The sequence below is a fragment of the Bidens hawaiensis genome, unplaced genomic scaffold (assembly GCF_021521415.1).
Source record: "Bidens hawaiensis isolate Kalapana, Puna unplaced genomic scaffold, B.hawaiensis_p1.1 tig00002323_1, whole genome shotgun sequence".
NCBI lineage: Eukaryota > Viridiplantae > Streptophyta > Magnoliopsida > Asterales > Asteraceae > Bidens > Bidens hawaiensis.
This window is the reverse complement of record NW_027491125.1, coordinates 1,892,064-1,911,005: the sequence shown is the minus strand read 5'-3', so window position 1 is coordinate 1,911,005 and position 18,942 is coordinate 1,892,064. Positions and strand designations below refer to the sequence as shown.

The 18,942-nt window shown below is 39.9% G+C and overlaps 1 protein-coding gene across 1 annotated transcript; it reads left to right on the top strand.

Annotated features, from left to right (window-relative positions):
* The first annotated feature begins 3,272 nt into the window (after positions 1 to 3,272).
* On the top strand, positions 3,273 to 7,392 carry LOC143617534 (uncharacterized). The gene is made up of 8 exons (XM_077090063.1): positions 3,273 to 3,386; positions 4,240 to 4,589; positions 4,663 to 4,723; positions 4,816 to 4,956; positions 5,785 to 5,892; positions 5,966 to 6,194; positions 6,717 to 6,953; positions 7,055 to 7,392. Exons 1-8 carry the CDS (start codon positions 3,273 to 3,275, stop codon positions 7,135 to 7,137), a joined length of 1,323 nt encoding a protein of 440 aa, XP_076946178.1. The 3' UTR covers positions 7,138 to 7,392.
* The last annotated feature ends 11,550 nt before the right edge of the window (positions 7,393 to 18,942 follow it).

Genomic DNA, 18,942 nt, shown 5'->3' with positions numbered 1-18,942 from the left:
GCACTCGCTCGTTAGACCACCCGAAATGTGTTGCGTCAAGGAGGAAAACACGGGGTACACCGACCCCCTGCCTTATGCAATTTTTTTTTTTAGCTACGTTGTATACAAACGCGAAATAAGGGCACAAATCAAAAAGGTAGCTGTTGTTGGGTGGGTTTGGAGCCGTTGGGCTTTTTTTTAAAAAAAATTATATTAATTATATTTATACTATATAAACAAACCAAACTCATATTTTTCTACACATTCCTTCCAATCTATATCAATTTACACAAATATTTATATCTTTTACACTAACATTTCTACCATCATGTTTCCAAACAACAGCCAAAATATTATCGGTTTCGGCCAATATGCCCGTCAAGGCAACCAAAATCCACAACCGAACCAATCTACCGCCCCGACGCCAACTGTACCCGTCCCGCAAATGGCCGCCTACTTTCAATATCTACAAAACTCTATGCCAAACGCGGTGCCCGGTTTCCAAAACCCGACGGCGAACATTTTTGCCGGTCAGGGTTCCCAACCCACCCCGGAGACCCAACCCGAGGTCGAGTTCGTGCCGGAGACACAACCCGTCCCGGAGACCGTAGGCGGTTCAAGCCAACGCGGACGTTCGAAAAAACACGCAAAGAAGCCCGCCGGCGAACATCGGGTTAAAAAGACGGTGATAGCGTGGAGTATCGACGAGTGCGTACTATGTGCTCGTGCTTGGTGCCAGATATCGGAAGATGCCAAATGCGGTAGGTTTTTAAAATGCATATATATTTTTTTTAATTTCTTATAACAAACATTAAACTTGTAATGTTTTTATTTTTTTAGCGAACTATCAAAAAATGGGGGTATTTTGGCACAAAATTATAGAGAGGTTTCACAACCTTGGCGGGGACTCGCGTCGAGAAAAAGATTCGTTACTGTCGAAATGGGGCGACATAAACAACAAATGCTCGGCTTTCCATACGGTTTTCTCTCGGATGAATCAAACTAGGAGTAGCGGTGTCTCGGACGCGGAAGTCATGGAAAACGCGTTGGTTGAGTTTCAACATAAGGTCGGCGGGACCTTCAACTACTTTGACATTTGGAAAGGCCTATTGAGGTTTCACCCAAAATGGGGCTTGGTGTTGGATGCCGAAGCCGAAGCCGACGGTGGCCCGAGTAAAAAAAAGTCTAAAACATCGTCTTCGGTTGATCCAGACACGCCCCGTTCCGACGCTCGAAACTTCAACTTAAGCGATAATGACCCCGTTAATACTACCAACATGCCTCGGCTGGGGGTAGAAGAACCAAAGGCAAAGGAAAGGGGAAAGGGGCCGGTTCGTCGTCGGCAACGGGTTTGAATCCCGAATTGGAAAGACAATTCCAATTAATGAACTCTCGACTTCAAGATTTACACCAACTTGGAACCCAACGACTTCAAGTAAATTTGGACGCCGTCGACCTACTTCGAAGGAATGAGATGGACAAAGACATCGAGATTTTATCAAACGAGCTATCCGAAAACGACCCGATAGTCCAATCTCTAAAAGCCACTCGACAAGCGAAAATTTTAGAAAAATATAAATGAGTTTTAGTTTTATTAATATTATTTGTGTTTTTTTTATTTTTAATTTGATGTATTTTTTTTAATTTAGTTTAATGTATTTTTTATTTGGAAGTTTAATGTCATTTTTAATTTTATGTTAATTTATTTAAATGATTTAGTATTTAAAAAAACAAATAAAATTAATAATGACTGGGCGTCACGTGACGCATAATCCCTGGTAGTGGAGAGTTATGACTACAACATGTTTTTGCACAAAACCATAACTCTGACTGGGCGCCACGTAGCGCATAACCCCTGGTAGTGGAGCTTTATGACTACACATAGTCTTAGTGGTCACTAATTTCATTTGGGCTTTAATAATAAACCACTTTGTTTGTTTTGTTTCTTCTTTACCACATAAATAAATAAAAACCCACCTCCATCCTCCTCCATTTATTAAGTTGAAGATATATGATAAAGTTGTAAAGACTGAGATGAGACAAATTTTCAAATTTTATTTATGTTAGGTAACGATAAATAATGATAGGTAATGAGTTGTAAAAGAAATATCATATCGTTATTATATTTATGTTAGGTGAATAACAATCCTCCAAAATAAGGGAAAAACTCTAAAGTGTTTAATTTAACACTTAAGTATAAACGATTATTAATTTGACAAAAAGTTCCTAAAATGTCCATCTTAAAACAGCCGGACCTGATGGTTTAAATAAGACAAGTGACTAAACAAAATACATTACTTGTGAAATCACTAAATATCGTCGAATCTCACAATAAATATAACGCCTTCTCACAATGAACAGAATTGGCCTCACAAGATGCTAGTGTCACCCCACAATGAATATCGTCAGACCTCACATGATAATAACACCGTCTCACAATAAATACCGTCAGATCGACGATACTTGTTACTCGTGGCATGATATACTTGTTAAAAGAAACTAGTGCATGAAGTATATACTATAGCCCTTAATTTTTCAGGTCTATATGCTATTTTCATTTTCACTTTCAATCCAACTTCCCTCACGAAATTTTAACGGTCATAACTATTTTGTACATTAATATTTTTTATAAAGCATTTCATCATGAAAACGAGCATTTTATTATCTTTAATTTGAGTATCATATTACTATACTTTATTCAGTTAAAAAACAACATTTTATGTATGGGCGTTTGCGGTATGGTTTTGATGGTTTTTAAAATTAACCGTGAGCCAAACCATTCGTAACGTTTTATTTTATTGTTGTCGAAAACCAAAACCACCCCGTTGAAAACTGAAATCGGCTTGCCAAAATTAAAGAAAAAAAAGTCAATCGTGAAATCAAACCAACGACCGGTTTGAACGTTTCAATCTGACCAATGAACACACATAAACTTGTAATGTGATTACCAAAATCCGTATTTCTCGCGCGAGCGGTAACAAGATAAAGAAAGTGTATGGTACAGCAATGAAGTGACATATGTCGTTGCGTGAAACATCAAATTGCATTAACGAGGGTATTGCTTTTGGCATTATATATATATATATAGGCGGTGCAATTATTTTAACATTTTTTATTTAGGAAAAAAAGAAGAAACATTTGAATTTTCAGTTATCCATCAACACATTAACCGTCTGGTCTGGTCTGGTCTGGTCTGGTCTGGTCTGTGTTGAATACAAAACCAAACCCCTTTTATTGCAGATCGCTCATCATCAATTAATTCATTCAGTTTTGATTTGATTTGATTTGGATCAATGATTGCAATTGCGTTATTAGTATTCAGTCACAGTGTCACCGCTGCCGACGAACAGCCTCTCGTCGTCTCAAGAATCGCCTTCGGCTCCTGCGCTAATCAAACCTCTCCACAGGTATTCTCATAATTATTATTGCTTCATGTACATGTCATTTTTCTCAAACACAAACCTCTTAAAACTATATGTTTTACTTGGAACAACAATCTCTAATTTATAAAATCATAACATCCACTAAGACTAGGACTAAGCTTTGTTTTTTTTTTAGAATAGTAAATTTACTCGTTTTCGTCCAAATATTTTTATCTACATGTTTTAACAAAAAACACTGAACATGCCCCGTGCACGTTTATGAACATTTCTATACGTATTAGACCGCATGTGGGGGGGTGGCAAAAGGGGCAAGAACGCCAACAAAATGGTGGGCGTGAGGGCTTGGTTGTGGGGCCAGGTCTTTTATTAATCAATCAAACCATTTCCACACTTTTTATATAAAAAAAATATTAAGTAATAATTGTGTTGTTAGTCACACCATTACACGCATTTGATGATTTAGTTAGTCATCCCCCCCCCCCCCCCACCTATGTGGCAGTGACATAAAATTACATTTTGTTAGTGAATGCCAGATCTAAGTAAAGAATATATTTTACTTTCTTAAAAAGGTTAAAAAATATGAACAAGTTTAGACAGGCCATACACATGTGTTTAACCTATTTAAGACACAAAACTTGTTAAACCCAAAAATTGTTTAGCTCCGTGTTGTGCATGTCCGTGTCAGAAATTGCTAGCCGTTTAGTTTTCAAACATAAATTAATGACTCAACAAAAAAATAAAAAATGGTATAATAGAACGATGCGCGCAGCGAAAATTTTATACTATTAGTTTTTAGATTCAAAATCATGGTATAATTCTTACACTATATGTGCAAGTGCCAGTATTTCTAATTCAGATTTGAACATGTTATTTGCAGCCTATATGGGATGCTATAGTAAATTTCAAACCACAAGTTTTCATTTGGCTCGGGGATAATATATACGGAGATATCAGGCGGCCTTTCAAATTGTTTGGTAACGAGAGAACCATAGGGCCATGGAAGAATGTCCCGAGGTTTGTTCCTTCATCAGAGGATGAAATGCAGTCCAAATACAGGATTGCTAAGAGCAATCACGGTTATTCGCGTCTACGTCAGATTGCCAAGGTGATTGGCACTTGGGATGATCATGATTATGGTTTAAATGATGCTGGGAAAGAATTCAAAGGGAAAGATACCAACCAAAGGCTTATGTTGGATTTCTTGGACGAGCCCCATGATAGTCCACGGTAATATTTACATTATTAAAACTTACATTTACATGATGCTTTAATGTTGGTCTTATATGTTACATTGATAAAGACGCAAGCAGGCTGGGGTTTATACATCCTACACATTTGGTCCTGAGGGCAGGCGGATCAAGGTATTATTATTTGTTGTTGTAATAATAATAAATGTCTCTCGTGTGAAGATGAGTCTTGTTTAGTTGATTGAGACTACTACTATTGGTTTTAGGTGATTCTTTTAGATACCAGATACCACAGAGACCCCCTGCGCAGTGATGGAACCATTTTGGGAAGTGCACAATGGGCTTGGTTACAGAAGGAGTTGAATGGTCAACCATCAGAATTAACTATAATTGCTTCATCTATTCAGGTATATATGGATCTACTTTCTCATCCTGCAAAATCATCAATTATGCCATCAATTATATTTTGCGAAAAACAGCGGTTGTTATAATTGAAGAAGGTGTATGTTCTAAAGTAGGGGTGTGCACGGTTCGGTTTGATTACTAGCCTCAACCAAATTATCCAATCGGTTTTTAGTTAATCGGTTTAGTTTTATTCGGTCAGTTTTTTGGTTTTTGGTTCATTTAATTTCTGTTAATAACCAAAATCAAATTTGGGCTAAAATTTTTTACTTAGAAGTTAGAAATACATGAAATGGATGCATATATTCATAAAATGAAGGTACAAATTCACGAAATGGAAATATAAATACATGAAAGAAGGTATAGTAGATACATGAAACGGTTATATACAACATGAAATACATGAAATGGCGGTATAAAACATGAAAGACATGAACTGGAGGTATAAAGGCTAGAAATATATGAAAATATGAAAGGCTCGGTTCGGTTAACCGAGGGTACAAAAAATTAACCAATAACCAATTTTCGGTTTAATCGGTTTTCAGTTAATTTCGGTTTGGTTTCGTCGGTTTTCGGTTTGGTTCGGTTGCTGCCTACCCCTATTTTTAAGTGAAATGCTTCTTTATTATGTTTTGTAGTACCACATCATGTTTCTTAAAACCAGTTAGTTATGCTTTAAACTGCCTTGTTTTATGGATGATATGCAGCACCCCAAAATGTGGTTTTCACCGAGCTAGAGCTTTTAATATTCAAGTTATTGTCCTGTTAGTGAAGTCAGATGTTACTTTCTGGAAAGAAATAAATAAATAGATGACTTTTATTGTGTCGTTCAGGTTGTATCAAATCTTTCAGCATGTACCGGTCCTTTATTCTACATGGAAAGTTGGGGACGTTTCCCAAAAGAAAGAAAACGTCTTTTTAACTTGATATCAAACAGCAAGGTAAATCTGGTATTGAATGCCATGATCTGATTACTTGTAGTGTGAACTTAAGAAATTTGGTTTTTGTGCATAGAGAGATGGGGTGTTCTTCATAAGTGGAGATGTGCATTTTGGAGAAATAACACGATATGATTGTGGCACCGGGTATCCCCTGTATGACATCACCTCGAGTGGTCTTACACAAGCAGTTGAGAAGGTAATTCCTTCATTTACACATTTTGTGCTGAGATTCTTGGCATGGGTGACACCGACTACTATGAGAGTTATCAACAACAACTGCAAACACAGATCATGCACATATGGTATGTTTCCTCCTATTCCCATTTCTCGTAATGCCTATAGGATGATGAGATAATATATAAGGGGCAGCAATTGTTGACGTTACCCGAAACACGACCTGAACCTGACACGAAAAAAATAACAGGTCATGGGTCCACTAACACAGCCCGTTTAAAAAAAGGGGGGCGGGTTCGGGTCGAGTAACACAATCCGTTTAAAAACAGGTCAGGTTCGGGTTGACCCGTATAAAAACGGTTTGACCCGTTAATCCGTTTAACTATTAAAACAGCCATTTGTAATTATATTTTTATTTGTGTTTTTTTCGGTTTTCCATTTCTTGAAAATACACTTGTAAGTTCCAATTCATTTTCAAGATTTTTAATAATTTTAAAAAATATTAACAACTCACCGACTCTAAATTATATCAATTTTTAATTTTTTTTTTGATAAATGGGTTAAACGGGTCGTTGAATTTAGATGTGTACGGGTACCCGCCAACCCGACACGATTGACACCCTTAAATATATGTATATACTGTTGTGTAGGACAACCTAATTTTGGAGTGATAGAAGTAAATTGGGATGCAAATCCAGTGAGTTTGAGATTTGAAGTGAGAGGTGTAAGTGGGGAGGCGGTTAATAGTGTGACTACCTCATTGCGAGAGCTTCAAGACAGCAGCACGAAGAAGATGAACGTGAAACAACAATGCTGCTCCCTTGAAGTTGACTTACCGTGGCTCGTGAGGCATCGCTTGGCTATCCTGTTCTCTTTTTCGGTAGCTGGTATGCTTTGTTCATGCCTTCTCTTAATTATATGTATGAACACATGCATAGTGAAACTAAAATGGTTATGCTTGTTTGTTTGTTTGTTTGTTTGTTTGCAGTGATGATTGTTGTGCAGATAGGTATTTTGTATATGGCGATAACGCTGATGGTTAAATGTCTGCGGAAGTGCAAGCTTGATTAGATCATGCCTTGTGATCGGAACAAGAGATTTGGTTATTATTATTTCTTGGCTCTGGTATACTTTTGTTGTGTGGTTCACCCTGCAATGAATCAAGGAACTAATGAAATGAAGGTTGAAGACTAGTTAGTTGGCTGGCTCAGTTTGTTTCTTTAAATGATCCTTCTTAAAAACAAAACTAACTCTTTGTCAAGTCTCTTCCTTCACCTTTTAAGAACCAACACTGCTGCTGATGTACTTTTAACTTACATGTAAGATAATAAAGTATGATATGAAACTTCCATAAATAGAAATAGATAGTTTACATATGAGCAACAAGTTGGGTTGCCAAGCCTTGATTGGGAAGTTCTCATCAAGGCTTCAAAAGGGGAAACTTCCTATACCGGAGTGTCCAATATCAAAATTACAATTGTGGTTAAAAGTGAGTAAAAACCTAACACACGGAAACTTTTGGAATACCGATAATATTAGTTTACTAGGCCGTATGGTAGAATGGGCTTGCGCTTCTCGTTTGTGGACCATGGGTGTGGAGGAAGGCTGTGGAGAATTCCACATGGGCGGAAACAAAGAAACAACGATAACCAGGGCCGTCTCCGAGGACTTAAATACCTTGGCCGAGCCGAAATAAAAAGGCCCGTAGGCCTTAACGAATGACAAAATATATAAGCTAATTTTTATAAACAACGATTAATGTTATAACAAAAATATAATATGAATGTAACACCCAAATTTCAAAACCTAAAACTTAATACTTATACGAGTTATTAATATAAGACCAGAATTCTTTTGCGTGATACATGATGAAACGAAACCTGATTAGACTCGGGATTCTAACTGAAAACCTTAATGAAGAATGACTTTTAACAATATGTTTTTAATAATACTAATTTTCGTATTCAAAGTAATAACCTGTGCATGATAAATAATAAGTAAAATATAATAACTCTTTCATATAATATAGGTGATGCAATATAATTAACATATGAACAACAAACAATAATTCGTATTCAATGAATAGAAGACTAGAAAGTAAAAATAATTAAATGGACGCCTTCTTTATTCTCTGTCCCAAAAATAGTGTGACCAAAATTTAAATATTATATTGACACACAAAACAAAGTTAGTATCTTCTTCCTTCTTCACGTTTTCAGAAGCCTAATTACCAAAACTCACCGGAAAAAACTCCGACACCAATATTTTTCATCTTCTTTCAATTAGAATACTTCAGGAGTGACTATTTAAAGGGTCAAACTTCCAGAAAGCTACTCTGTGGAATTTTCAGATTAGCATAAAATCCGGTGACCGGAGGGTTTTAAACATCAAAATTAACTACCGATTCGACTAATTAACGATGTCGTTTGACTCAATATCTTTTATATATCAAACATATATATGTATAAAAAAGTTTGGGCCCCCGAAATCAACGTGCCCCAGCCGGGGGTGCGGCTCGCACACCCCCCGAGCCGGCCCTGACGATAACGTGGCCAGTAACGACTATATATATATATAGAGAGAGAGAAAATGGTTCAAATAAGAATAAGGAGTTTCCTAGGAATGGTAAGAACCAATAAACTTTTGACATTTGGCACTTTTAAATGATGGTGAAAGAACAAATCTAGAAAACTATGTCGGTTATTGGTAATTTTAAATATCAACCATTGATTAACATGATCCAATGGCTATGATTTATTCCTAGTCTTCCTAGAAAATTATTTCTTTTTAAAATAACCCTCCCATATATATATATATATATATATATATATATATATATATACACACATAGAAAAGGGTTCAAATAAAAAAAGAGTTTCCTAAGAATGGTAAGAACCAATAGATTTTTGACAAGTGACATTACAAACAATGGTGAAAGAACAATTTTAAAAAACTATGTCTTTTTTAGTGGTGAAAGAGTAATTATAGGAAACTATGTTGGTTTTTGGTAATTTTAAATCTCAACCATTGATTAGCATGATCCAATGGCTATGATTTATTCCTAGTCTTTCTAGAAAACTACTTCTTTTTAGTATAACTCTCCCCTATATATATATATATATATTAAAAAAATAAACTTATTAGTTCAACGCCATTTTTACACACTTTCAGCATTCCAACCATTTAAACTGTTCATTGATTTTTTTAACGGATGCCCTAATTTCACCTTTTTCATCACTGGATGGTGTAGTGCATTGGGTTTTAGATTTATGGATTTTGATATCAAGCTAAAGCAAAAACTAGGAATAACAACTTGTAAAGTGAAAACCTGAATTTAAGCGAGAATTACGAGTTAACTGGATTAAGTGAGAACTACAATGATGTAAAATCTGAGAGGAGTTTTCACTACAGAATGAGTTTTTGCAAGGATTAAAGTTTTAGCAGAAAGCTAGTTAGTATATATAGGATTTCACTTTGTAGAATTAGTTATGTATGCTCATTTAAATGAGACCAATGAACACCACCCCCAACCCCATTTCAGTAGTGTGACCTGAGGCCAGTGACCATGGTCATGCGGGTCAGTGGCCAATCAGATTTATTTTATTTTTTTTCGTTTTCAACTCTTTATAATATTAAATAATGAAATTGTAGAGAATGAGGGAAACGATCCATACCCCAAGTTGAAGGGCGATGTAGAATGATGGAAGAAAAGTTGACGTGACGAATGAAAAGAGATGGCTAAAATGGGTGTAGATAAAAGGCCACTAATAGCCTAATAGGTGCACACCTTAGTGGCGTGAGACTCAAATTTGTATGTATGATTGTAATCTATAGAGGTAGGGTACCAAAAAGACCCAAATACCCTTAAGTATTACCCGCGGGTCAATTAGAAATCCCTTATAAGTGTAACACCCCGACCAAAGGCGGATTATACATCGGGGCGCCACATATTGTTTCATTACTCGTGACACTATTGGGTGTCAATATTTAATAAATACATTCATTCGCGCACGCGCAGGGTAAAAGTAGATAACATAAATCATCATAAATCAATATATTATAAATCATAATATTCGAACAGCAATAACTTGTCTTGATACATTTTAATCTAGGTCCAAAATAAAGAAAACTTCCTATGTGTCCACAAGCTCCAAAACAGCTACTGCAAACCTGAACATGTGTTAAAATAAACGTCAAACACTTGCGTGTTGGTGAGAAATCAAGTTTAATACAATACATAGATAACAATAAAATCTGCGCGCAACATGTGTATGTCTGGTTTTCAACAAGGGTGTAATCTGATCGGGACCAACTCTAAGATTCATAAGACTGCCAGTGCTCACAATTGAGCTCACAAACAAGACTAACTGTGCATGTGTAAACAAAAGAGAAAATCATAAACGATAGTTCTCCCGTGTTCATCTAATGGTACCATGAAAACTGCGGAATAGACCGACAAGACGGTTAATGATCCACACATACAAATAAACAGCCAAGTCTACGTCCTCAACACATGGGATACTGCGCGACTAAAGTTCATAAACAAGTTTAAGACTCTAAGTTTGTATGAACACATGAACATCCCAAAACATTAAAAGCAAAAAGGGATTAGGTACGAGATTACTCACATGATAAACGATGCGGTGTAAGATAAAGCAAGAACCAACTTTAAACAAGCACAAGTTAACCTATAAATAAGATTATTGTTTTAATGATTTGTTTCAAGTCTTGATTATAAGTTAGCATAATTAATAAGTAAATTATTATATATAATATATATTACCGGAAAAGCAGGGCAGAACAGGGAGGAAGACGGAGGCAGAGAGGAAGACGATAGAGAGAGCAAGGAGCAAGAGAACAGGAGAGATTAAGTGTTTGTGTGTGATGTGTTAGGAAAAATAATACTATTATTTATAGAGAAACCCTAGGAGACACAATCCCTAGAAAAAGGGGAAAAGATCTCAAAAAGCAAAAGATTCCAAAAGCGAAAGATATGGAAAGATATGGCAGCTGCAGGGGGCAAAGGAAAAGCTGTCAGGGAACAGTAAAAAGCATGGGCGGGTCAGATAAAGGTACAGGTCAAGCATGGCAAAAGCAGATCTCAAAAGATTATGTCAGTCACTTTATCTGTCAACCAATGGGGTTGGTGCGCATGCTGCGCCGAAAGTAACTTTTCAGACATAAAGCAGATTAGGTCAACAGCTCAAAAGATAAGATAACTCAAAAGCAACGGCTAGCTTAAACAGAAGAAAACTCAAAGGGTTTGACGCGAGAAGGCTGACACAGAAGGTCAAGAGAGCGCGAGCGCGAAGGCAGACAGAACTAACCTTAACGCGTCGCGGAAAGAACTACCATTTCTAAGCGCGCCGCGGGAAGAGTCACATTTCTTAGCGCGCCGCGGGAGGAACTAAAATTCCTAGCGCGCCGCGGGAAGAACTATAATTCTTCGCGCGTCGAGGGATGAACTACGATTCTTAGCGCGCTGCGAGAAGAACTACAAATCCTTAGCGCGTCGCGGGAAGAACTTCCGTCCTTCGCGCACTGCGAGAAGAATTACAATTCTTAACGCGCTGCGAGAAGAGTTCGTCTCGCGTATCGCTGAAACAGGTGGTCTTCACGCAGGATTCCTTGTAAGGGGTCTGGCGCGTAGAGCTGCGCAGACAACCTTAGGCGGGAAGGAACAAAGGACAAGCAAAGAGTTAGAAGAAAAAGAGGGAAACAAGGCGTAAGGGCGGGACGGCGACAAGAGGGAAAAGAAGGCGGAAAGAGAGGAGAGGGACGGGACGGCGGAAAGAAAGAGAGAGAAAGAGGCGGGAAGGAAAAGTATATTATTATTATTAAAAGTAAAATATAAGTATAAATAAATATTAAATCATAAAAGAAAGAGTTCGGGTCAGAGAAACGGGTACCTGGGTCGGGTCGGATCGGGGCAGATGTCACAGTCTCCCCTACTTTAAGAAATTTCGTCCCGAAATTTATCTCGAAGTAGGTTGCGCAGAGAACAGGTGCGGGTACTTGATCTTCATTTGATCTTCCCTTTCCCATGTAAACTCGGCTCCGCGCTTGGACTCCCAACGAACTTTCACGATAGGGATACGACTGCGCTTGGTTTGCTTTACCTCGCGATCCATAATCTCAACAGGCTTCTCAACGAAATGCATAGTTTCATCAACTTGAACTTCATCAAGTGGAACGTGAAGGTTCTCGTCGGCTAAACACTTCTTGAGATTGGATACATGGAACGTTGGATGCACATTACTGAGCGCGGGCGGCAGGTCAAGTCTGTAGGCAACTTTTCCCACACGCGCAAGAATCTTAAATGGTCCAACATATCGAGGGGCAAGCTTACCTTTCTTCCCAAAGCGGGCAACACCTTTCCAAGGCGACACCTTGAGGAGAACAAGATCACCAACTTGAAATTCGAGAGGCTTTCGCCTGCGATCTGCGTAACTCTTCTGTCGGCTTCTGGCAGTCAGCAGATGATCACGGATCTTGGCGATTTTATCGGTTGTCTCTTGAACAAGTTCGGGTCCTGTGATTTGAGTTTCACCCACTTCGCTCCAACAAATCGGGGAGCGGCACTTACGACCGTAAAGTGCTTCAAATGGGGCCATACCAATACTGGAATGATAGCTGTTATTATAAGAGAACTCGATCAAAGGTAGGTGCGAATCCCAATTACCTCCAAAATCAAGAACACAAGATCGGAGCATATCCTCAAGAGTTTGAATAGTTCGCTCAGACTGACCGTCAGTCTGAGGATGATATGCCGTACTCATGTCCAAGCGAGTTCCTAGCGCAGATTGGAGAGATTTCCAAAAGCGAGATATAAAACGGCCATCGCGATCGGATATGATGCTCAAAGGAGTACCATGACGGCAGACAATCTCTTTGACATAAAGCTGCGCGAGTTGCTCAACACGGTAGTTTTCACGAATGGGCAGAAAGTGAGCAGACTTAGTCAAACGATCCACTATTACCCAAATGCTATCATGTTTGCTTGCTGTCAAAGGTAACTTGGTAATAAAGTCCATCGCTATACCTTCCCATTTCCACGTAGGAATTTCTGGTTGTTCGAGCAAACCAGATGGGCGTTGGTGTTCAGCTTTTACTTTAGAACAAGTCAGGCATCTAGCTACGAACACAGCAATATCCTTTTTCATACCGGGCCACCAATAAGTAATGCGCAAATCCTTGTACATCTTATCAGTGCCAGGATGAATAGAATACCGAGATTTGTGCGCTTCACTCAGGATATCAGCGCGAAGATTCTCATCAAAGGGAATCCAGATGCGATTAAGATAGCAGAGAATTCCACTCAGATTAGGGACAAAGAGTGCTTTCGCGCCACACGCTAGCTCGGCGCGAAGGTTACCATTACTGATGGATGCGCGCTGCGCGTCACGAATACGCGATTCAAGGTTGCTTTGAATCGGCGCGAAGTGAAGCTGGGTGCGCGGCAAGATACAGTTAAGTTGGCAGGGTTTTCGGCTGAGCGCATCGGCTACCACATTAGCCTTACCAGGATGATACCGGATCTCACAATCGTAATCGCTGATGAGTTCGTTCCATCGGCGTTGCCTCATGTTGAGTTCCTTTTGATCAAAGATATGCTGAAGGCTTTTATGGTCAGTGTAAAGGATACACTTAGTACCATAAAGGTAGTGTCTCCAGATCTTCAAGGCAAAAACAACTGCACCAAGCTCGAGGTCGTGAGTTGTATAATTCTTTTCATGAACCTTAAGTTGCCTTGATGCGTAAGCGATAACCTTGCCTCGTTGCATAAGAACACAACCGAGACCTTGGTTGGATGCATCGCAATACACGACAAAATCATCATTACCCTCAGGTAGCGCAAGAACAGGAGCTTCACACAACAAACGCTTGAGCGTTAGAAAGGCTTCTTCTTGCTTCGAGCCCCAAATATACGGTTTACCTTTGTGCGTCAGAGCTGTTAAAGGCAAAGCGATCTTCGAGAAGTTCGAAATGAAGCGCCGGTAATAACCAGCTAAGCCCAGAAAGGAACGGATCTCGGAAGGAGAGGATGGCGTAATCCAGTTCTTGATTGCTTCAATCTTGGATGGGTCGACATGAATACCCATCTTGTTTACAACATGACCAAGAAACTGTACTTCATCCGACCAAAATTCACACTTGGAAAGCTTAGCATAAAGCTGCTCAGCTCTAAGCTTTTGCAATACCAATCGGAGATGTTGCTCATGCTCGGCCTTGGTCTTAGAATACACCAGAACATCATCGATAAACACAATCACGAATTTATCCAAGAAAGGCCTACACACCCGGTTCATTAGATCCATGAAAACAGCGGGTGCGTTGGTTAAACCGAAGGACATGACCAAGAATTCAAAATGGCCATAACGAGTTCGAAAAGCAGTCTTCGGAACATCTTCATCGCGGATACGCAACTGATGATAACCAGAACGGAGATCGATCTTCGAGAAACAGGAGGCACCTTGGAGTTGATCAAAGAGGTCGTCAATACGCGGTAAGGGATACCGGTTTTTAATGGTGAGTTTGTTCAACTCGCGGTAATCAATACACATGCGAAACGATCCATCTTTCTTTTTAACGAACAACACCGGAGCACCCCAGGGCGAAGAGCTAGGGCGAATGAATCCTTTAGCAGTCAACTCTTGAAGTTGGCTTGCCAATTCTTGCATCTCAGCGGGTGCAAGACGGTAAGGAGATTTAGCTACGGGGGAAGCACCAGGGACAAGATCAACACGAAACTCGACTTCACGAGCGGGAGGGATACCAGGAAGATCATCAGGAAAAACTTCAGGGAAATCACGCACAACAGGGATATCGCGAAGCTTCTCTTCTTTAGCAGGTTTAACCACATGAGCTAAGAATGCAATACACTTCTTCCGCAAGAGTCTTTGGGCTTCGGCGCAAGACATAAGTTTAAGACCGCGGGAGGGTTTTTCGCCGTAAATATGAAGATCACCATTTTCTCGAGGAATGCGAATCAACTTCTTGGCGCAAATAACTTCGGCGCGATTCTGCGAGAGCCAGTCCATACCAATGATAACATCAAAGCTTCCAAGAGGCATGGGGATGAGGTCAATCAGAAAATCGTTTTCGTTAAGATTAAGCGTGCAATTTTTAATCACTGAGTTAATTAAAACAGTTTCGCCATTAGCCAATTCAACTGAAAAATTTTCTTTTAAATCGCTGCGCGGTCGCGCAAGCTTCTGCTCAAACGCGCGAGAAATAAAACTTCGATCGGCGCCAGTATCAAAAAGTACAGAAGCATAAAATCCGTTAAGCAAAAATGTACCATTAACTACGTCATTATTCGCTTGCGCTTGGTGCGCGGTTATGTTAAAAGCTCGTCCGCGCGTCACTTGGTTCGAAATCTGGTTCACCGGATTCGCTTGTGTGATTTGCACTTGTAGCCTTGGGCACGCGTTCCGGAAATGACTGGGATCGCCGCAGTTAAAGCACGATCTGGGTCGTGGGTTTTGGTAGGTTAGTTGTGGATTCTGCGGGTAGACTGGTGGTGTTTGCGCAATTGGGTTGGCGGGAAGTACTCTACAGTTCTCAGCAGTGTGACCAGTACGGCCACATCGGGTACAAAGTCGACACGGGGTTTGGGTTGGGTGGTGAAATCTACAGGTTGGGCAAAAGGGATGGTTTCCTGTGTAAGGTTTCTTAGTTGGCGGGGCAGGGAGTGCTGGATTGGTTAAGGCATAGTTGTGGACTACAGGAGGTGTTGGGTAGGCTGACAGAGGGTTAGGCGCGTAAACTGGGGGTTGGTAGATGGGTTGCTGGACAATGGGCGGGTTGGTAAGCGCATAGGCCTTGCGCCTGCGCTTGAGGTTGTTACGGTTTGAGGGTTCTGGTTTGGTTTCTGTTGGTTCAGGGGCAGTCTTGGTGAGTTTGGTCTTCTCAGCTCCCCGCAGGAACAGGGTTCCTGCTCTGACATGGTTGTCGCTGAGCACAGCGGCCAACTCAATGGCGTCAGAGAGGGTAACTGGGTTTCTGGCCCATACAGAATCTTGAATTTCCATGGGGAGACCCCCAAGGAATTTCTCGATTGCTCGGCGTGAAGGGGTAACAAGGTGAGGGACCAGTAAGCTTAGCTCGTGGAAGCGCGTCGCGTACTCGCGCGCTTCGCTACTGTATTGCTTTAAGTTCCAGAATTCTTCCTCCAGGCGCTTCACTTCGTTGGGAGGGCAGAATTCTCGCGTAAGAATTTCCTTGAATTCCTCCCATGTCATGCTAGAAGCAGCCTCTGCGCCACGCGCATGAGCTACTCCATTCCACCATGTAAGCGCTCTGGATTCCAGGACACTGGAAGCATATAGGGTTCGTCTGTCTGAGGGGCATTGGGTGTGGAGGAAAGTGTTTTCTATTTTCTCAAGCCATTGGAGCATCACGGTGGCTCCTTCAAGACCTGTGAACTTTGGAGGGTTACCCGCGTTAAAGGATTAATGTTGTAACCAGAGGTGTTGGTATTGTTTTGGCTCAAAGCTTGGGCTATCGCGGCGGCCATTTCCTGGGAACGTTGCTGTCTACGCATGCGCGAGGCTTCTCTTCTCTGAAATCGGCGAGATAGCGGAGGCATTCTATAAAAGTTTTAATTTTAGTTAACATCTTGGTTTTTATCGCAAAGTTTTAATCTTATAAAGCTTGGTTTCACGGAGTTAGATGCTATCAAAAGTTAAAGTAAAATAAATGACCCTAATTGCAGACTTAATAAAGGTAACAAATTCGAATCAGAAATCGACAATTCATGTATCACCATGACTTTCCGAATTCCCAATTTAAAATATACGAGTAAACGAGTATTGGAGATTGACGATTCATGTATCACCATGACTTTCCAATCTTCAATATAAAATATACAAGAAAATGAGTATTGGAGGTTGACAATTCATGTATCACCATGACTTTTCAAGTCTCCAACCTCAGAAAATAATCGTAAATGGAAATTGAAAATCAACTATTCATGTATCACCATGACTTTTCGGATTTTCAAATCCCACAAACGAATATGTAAGTAAAATCAATAAAAATCGAAATTCAACAAAAATCGAAATATCGCGAAATAAAACATAAAATCATATACTGCGCAAGCGCGAGCATATTCATAAATAACGAGTAATTAACAATAAGCGCGCAAACATGAGATTTCTCTCATGCGCGAGAAGGGACTCTTAGGTATTCTAGGCCGTTACGTCTAACCACCTATCCTAAAGTCAACGAGCTCTGATACCAATCTGTAACACCCCGACCAAAGGCGGATTATACATCGGGGCGCCACATATTGTTTCATTACTCGTGACACTATTGGGTGTCAATATTTAATAAATACATTCATTCGCGCACGCGCAGGGTAAAAGTAGATAACATAAATCATCATAAATCAATATATTATAAATCATAATATTCGAACAGCAATAACTTGTCTTGATACATTTTAATCTAGGTCCAAAATAAAGAAAACTTCCTATGTGTCCACAAGCTCCAAAACAGCTACTGCAAACCTGAACATGTGTTAAAATAAACGTCAAACACTTGCGTGTTGGTGAGAAATCAAGTTTAATACAATACATAGATAACAATAAAATCTGCGCGCAACATGTGTATGTCTGGTTTTCAACAAGGGTGTAATCTGATCGGGACCAACTCTAAGATTCATAAGACTGCCAGTGCTCACAATTGAGCTCACAAACAAGACTAACTGTGCATGTGTAAACAAAAGAGAAAATCATAAACGATAGTTCTCCCGTGTTCATCTAATGGTACCATGAAAACTGCGGAATAGACCGACAAGACGGTTAATGATCCACACATACAAATAAACAGCCAAGTCTACGTCCTCAACACATGGGATACTACGCGACTAAAGTTCATAAACAAGTTTAAGACTCTAAGTTTGTATGAACACATGAACATCCCAAAACATTAAAAGCAAAAAGGGATTAGGTACGAGATTACTCACATGATAAACGATGCGGTGTAAGATAAAGCAAGAACCAACTTTAAACAAGCACAAGTTAACCTATAAATAAGATTATTGTTTTAATGATTTGTTTCAAGTCTTGATTATAAGTTAGCATAATTAATAAGTAAATTATTATATATAATATATATTACCGGAAAAGCAGGGCAGAACAGGGAGGAAGACGGAGGCAGAGAGGAAGACGGCAGAGAGAGCAAGGAGCAAGAGAACAGGAGAGATTAAGTGTTTGTGTGTGATGTGTTAGGAAAAATAATACTATTATTTATAGAGAAACCCTAGGAGACACAATCCCTAGAAAAAGGGGAAAAGATCTCAAAAAGCAAAAGATTCCAAAAGCGAAAGATATGGAAAGATATGGCAGCTGCAGGGGGCAAAGGAAAAGCTGTCAGGGAACAGTAAAAAGCATGGGCGGGTCAGATAAAGGTACAGGTCAAGCATGGCAAAAGCAGATCTCAAAAGATTATGTCAGTCACTTTATCTGTCAACCAATGGGGTTGGTGCGCATGCTGCGCCGAAAGTAACTTTTCAGACATAAAGCAGATTAGGTCAACAGCTCAAAAGATAAGATAACTCAAAAGCAACGGCTAGCTTAAACAGAAGAAAACTCAAAGGGTTTGACGCGAGAAGGCTGACACAGAAGGTCAAGAGAGCGCGAGCGCGAAGGCAGACAGAACTAACCTTAACGCGTCGCGGAAAGAACTACCATTTCTAAGCGCGCCGCGGGAAGAGTCACATTTCTTAGCGCGCCGCGGGAGGAACTAAAATTCCTAGCGCGCCGCGGGAAGAACTATAATTCTTCGCGCGTCGAGGGATGAACTACGATTCTTAGCGCACTGCGAGAAGAACTACAAATCCTTAGCGCGTCGCGGGAAGAACTTCCGTCC

Coding starts and splice junctions, on each gene's coding strand:
- LOC143617534 (XM_077090063.1), top strand. CDS start 3,273: ATGATTGCAATTGCGTTATTAGTATTCAGTCACAGTGTCACCGCTGCC. Junction 4,590..4,662: donor GAGCCCCATGATAGTCCACG/GTAATATTTACA, acceptor ACATTGATAAAG/ACGCAAGCAGGCTGGGGTTT. Junction 6,954..7,054: donor GTTCTCTTTTTCGGTAGCTG/GTATGCTTTGTT, acceptor GTTTGTTTGCAG/TGATGATTGTTGTGCAGATA.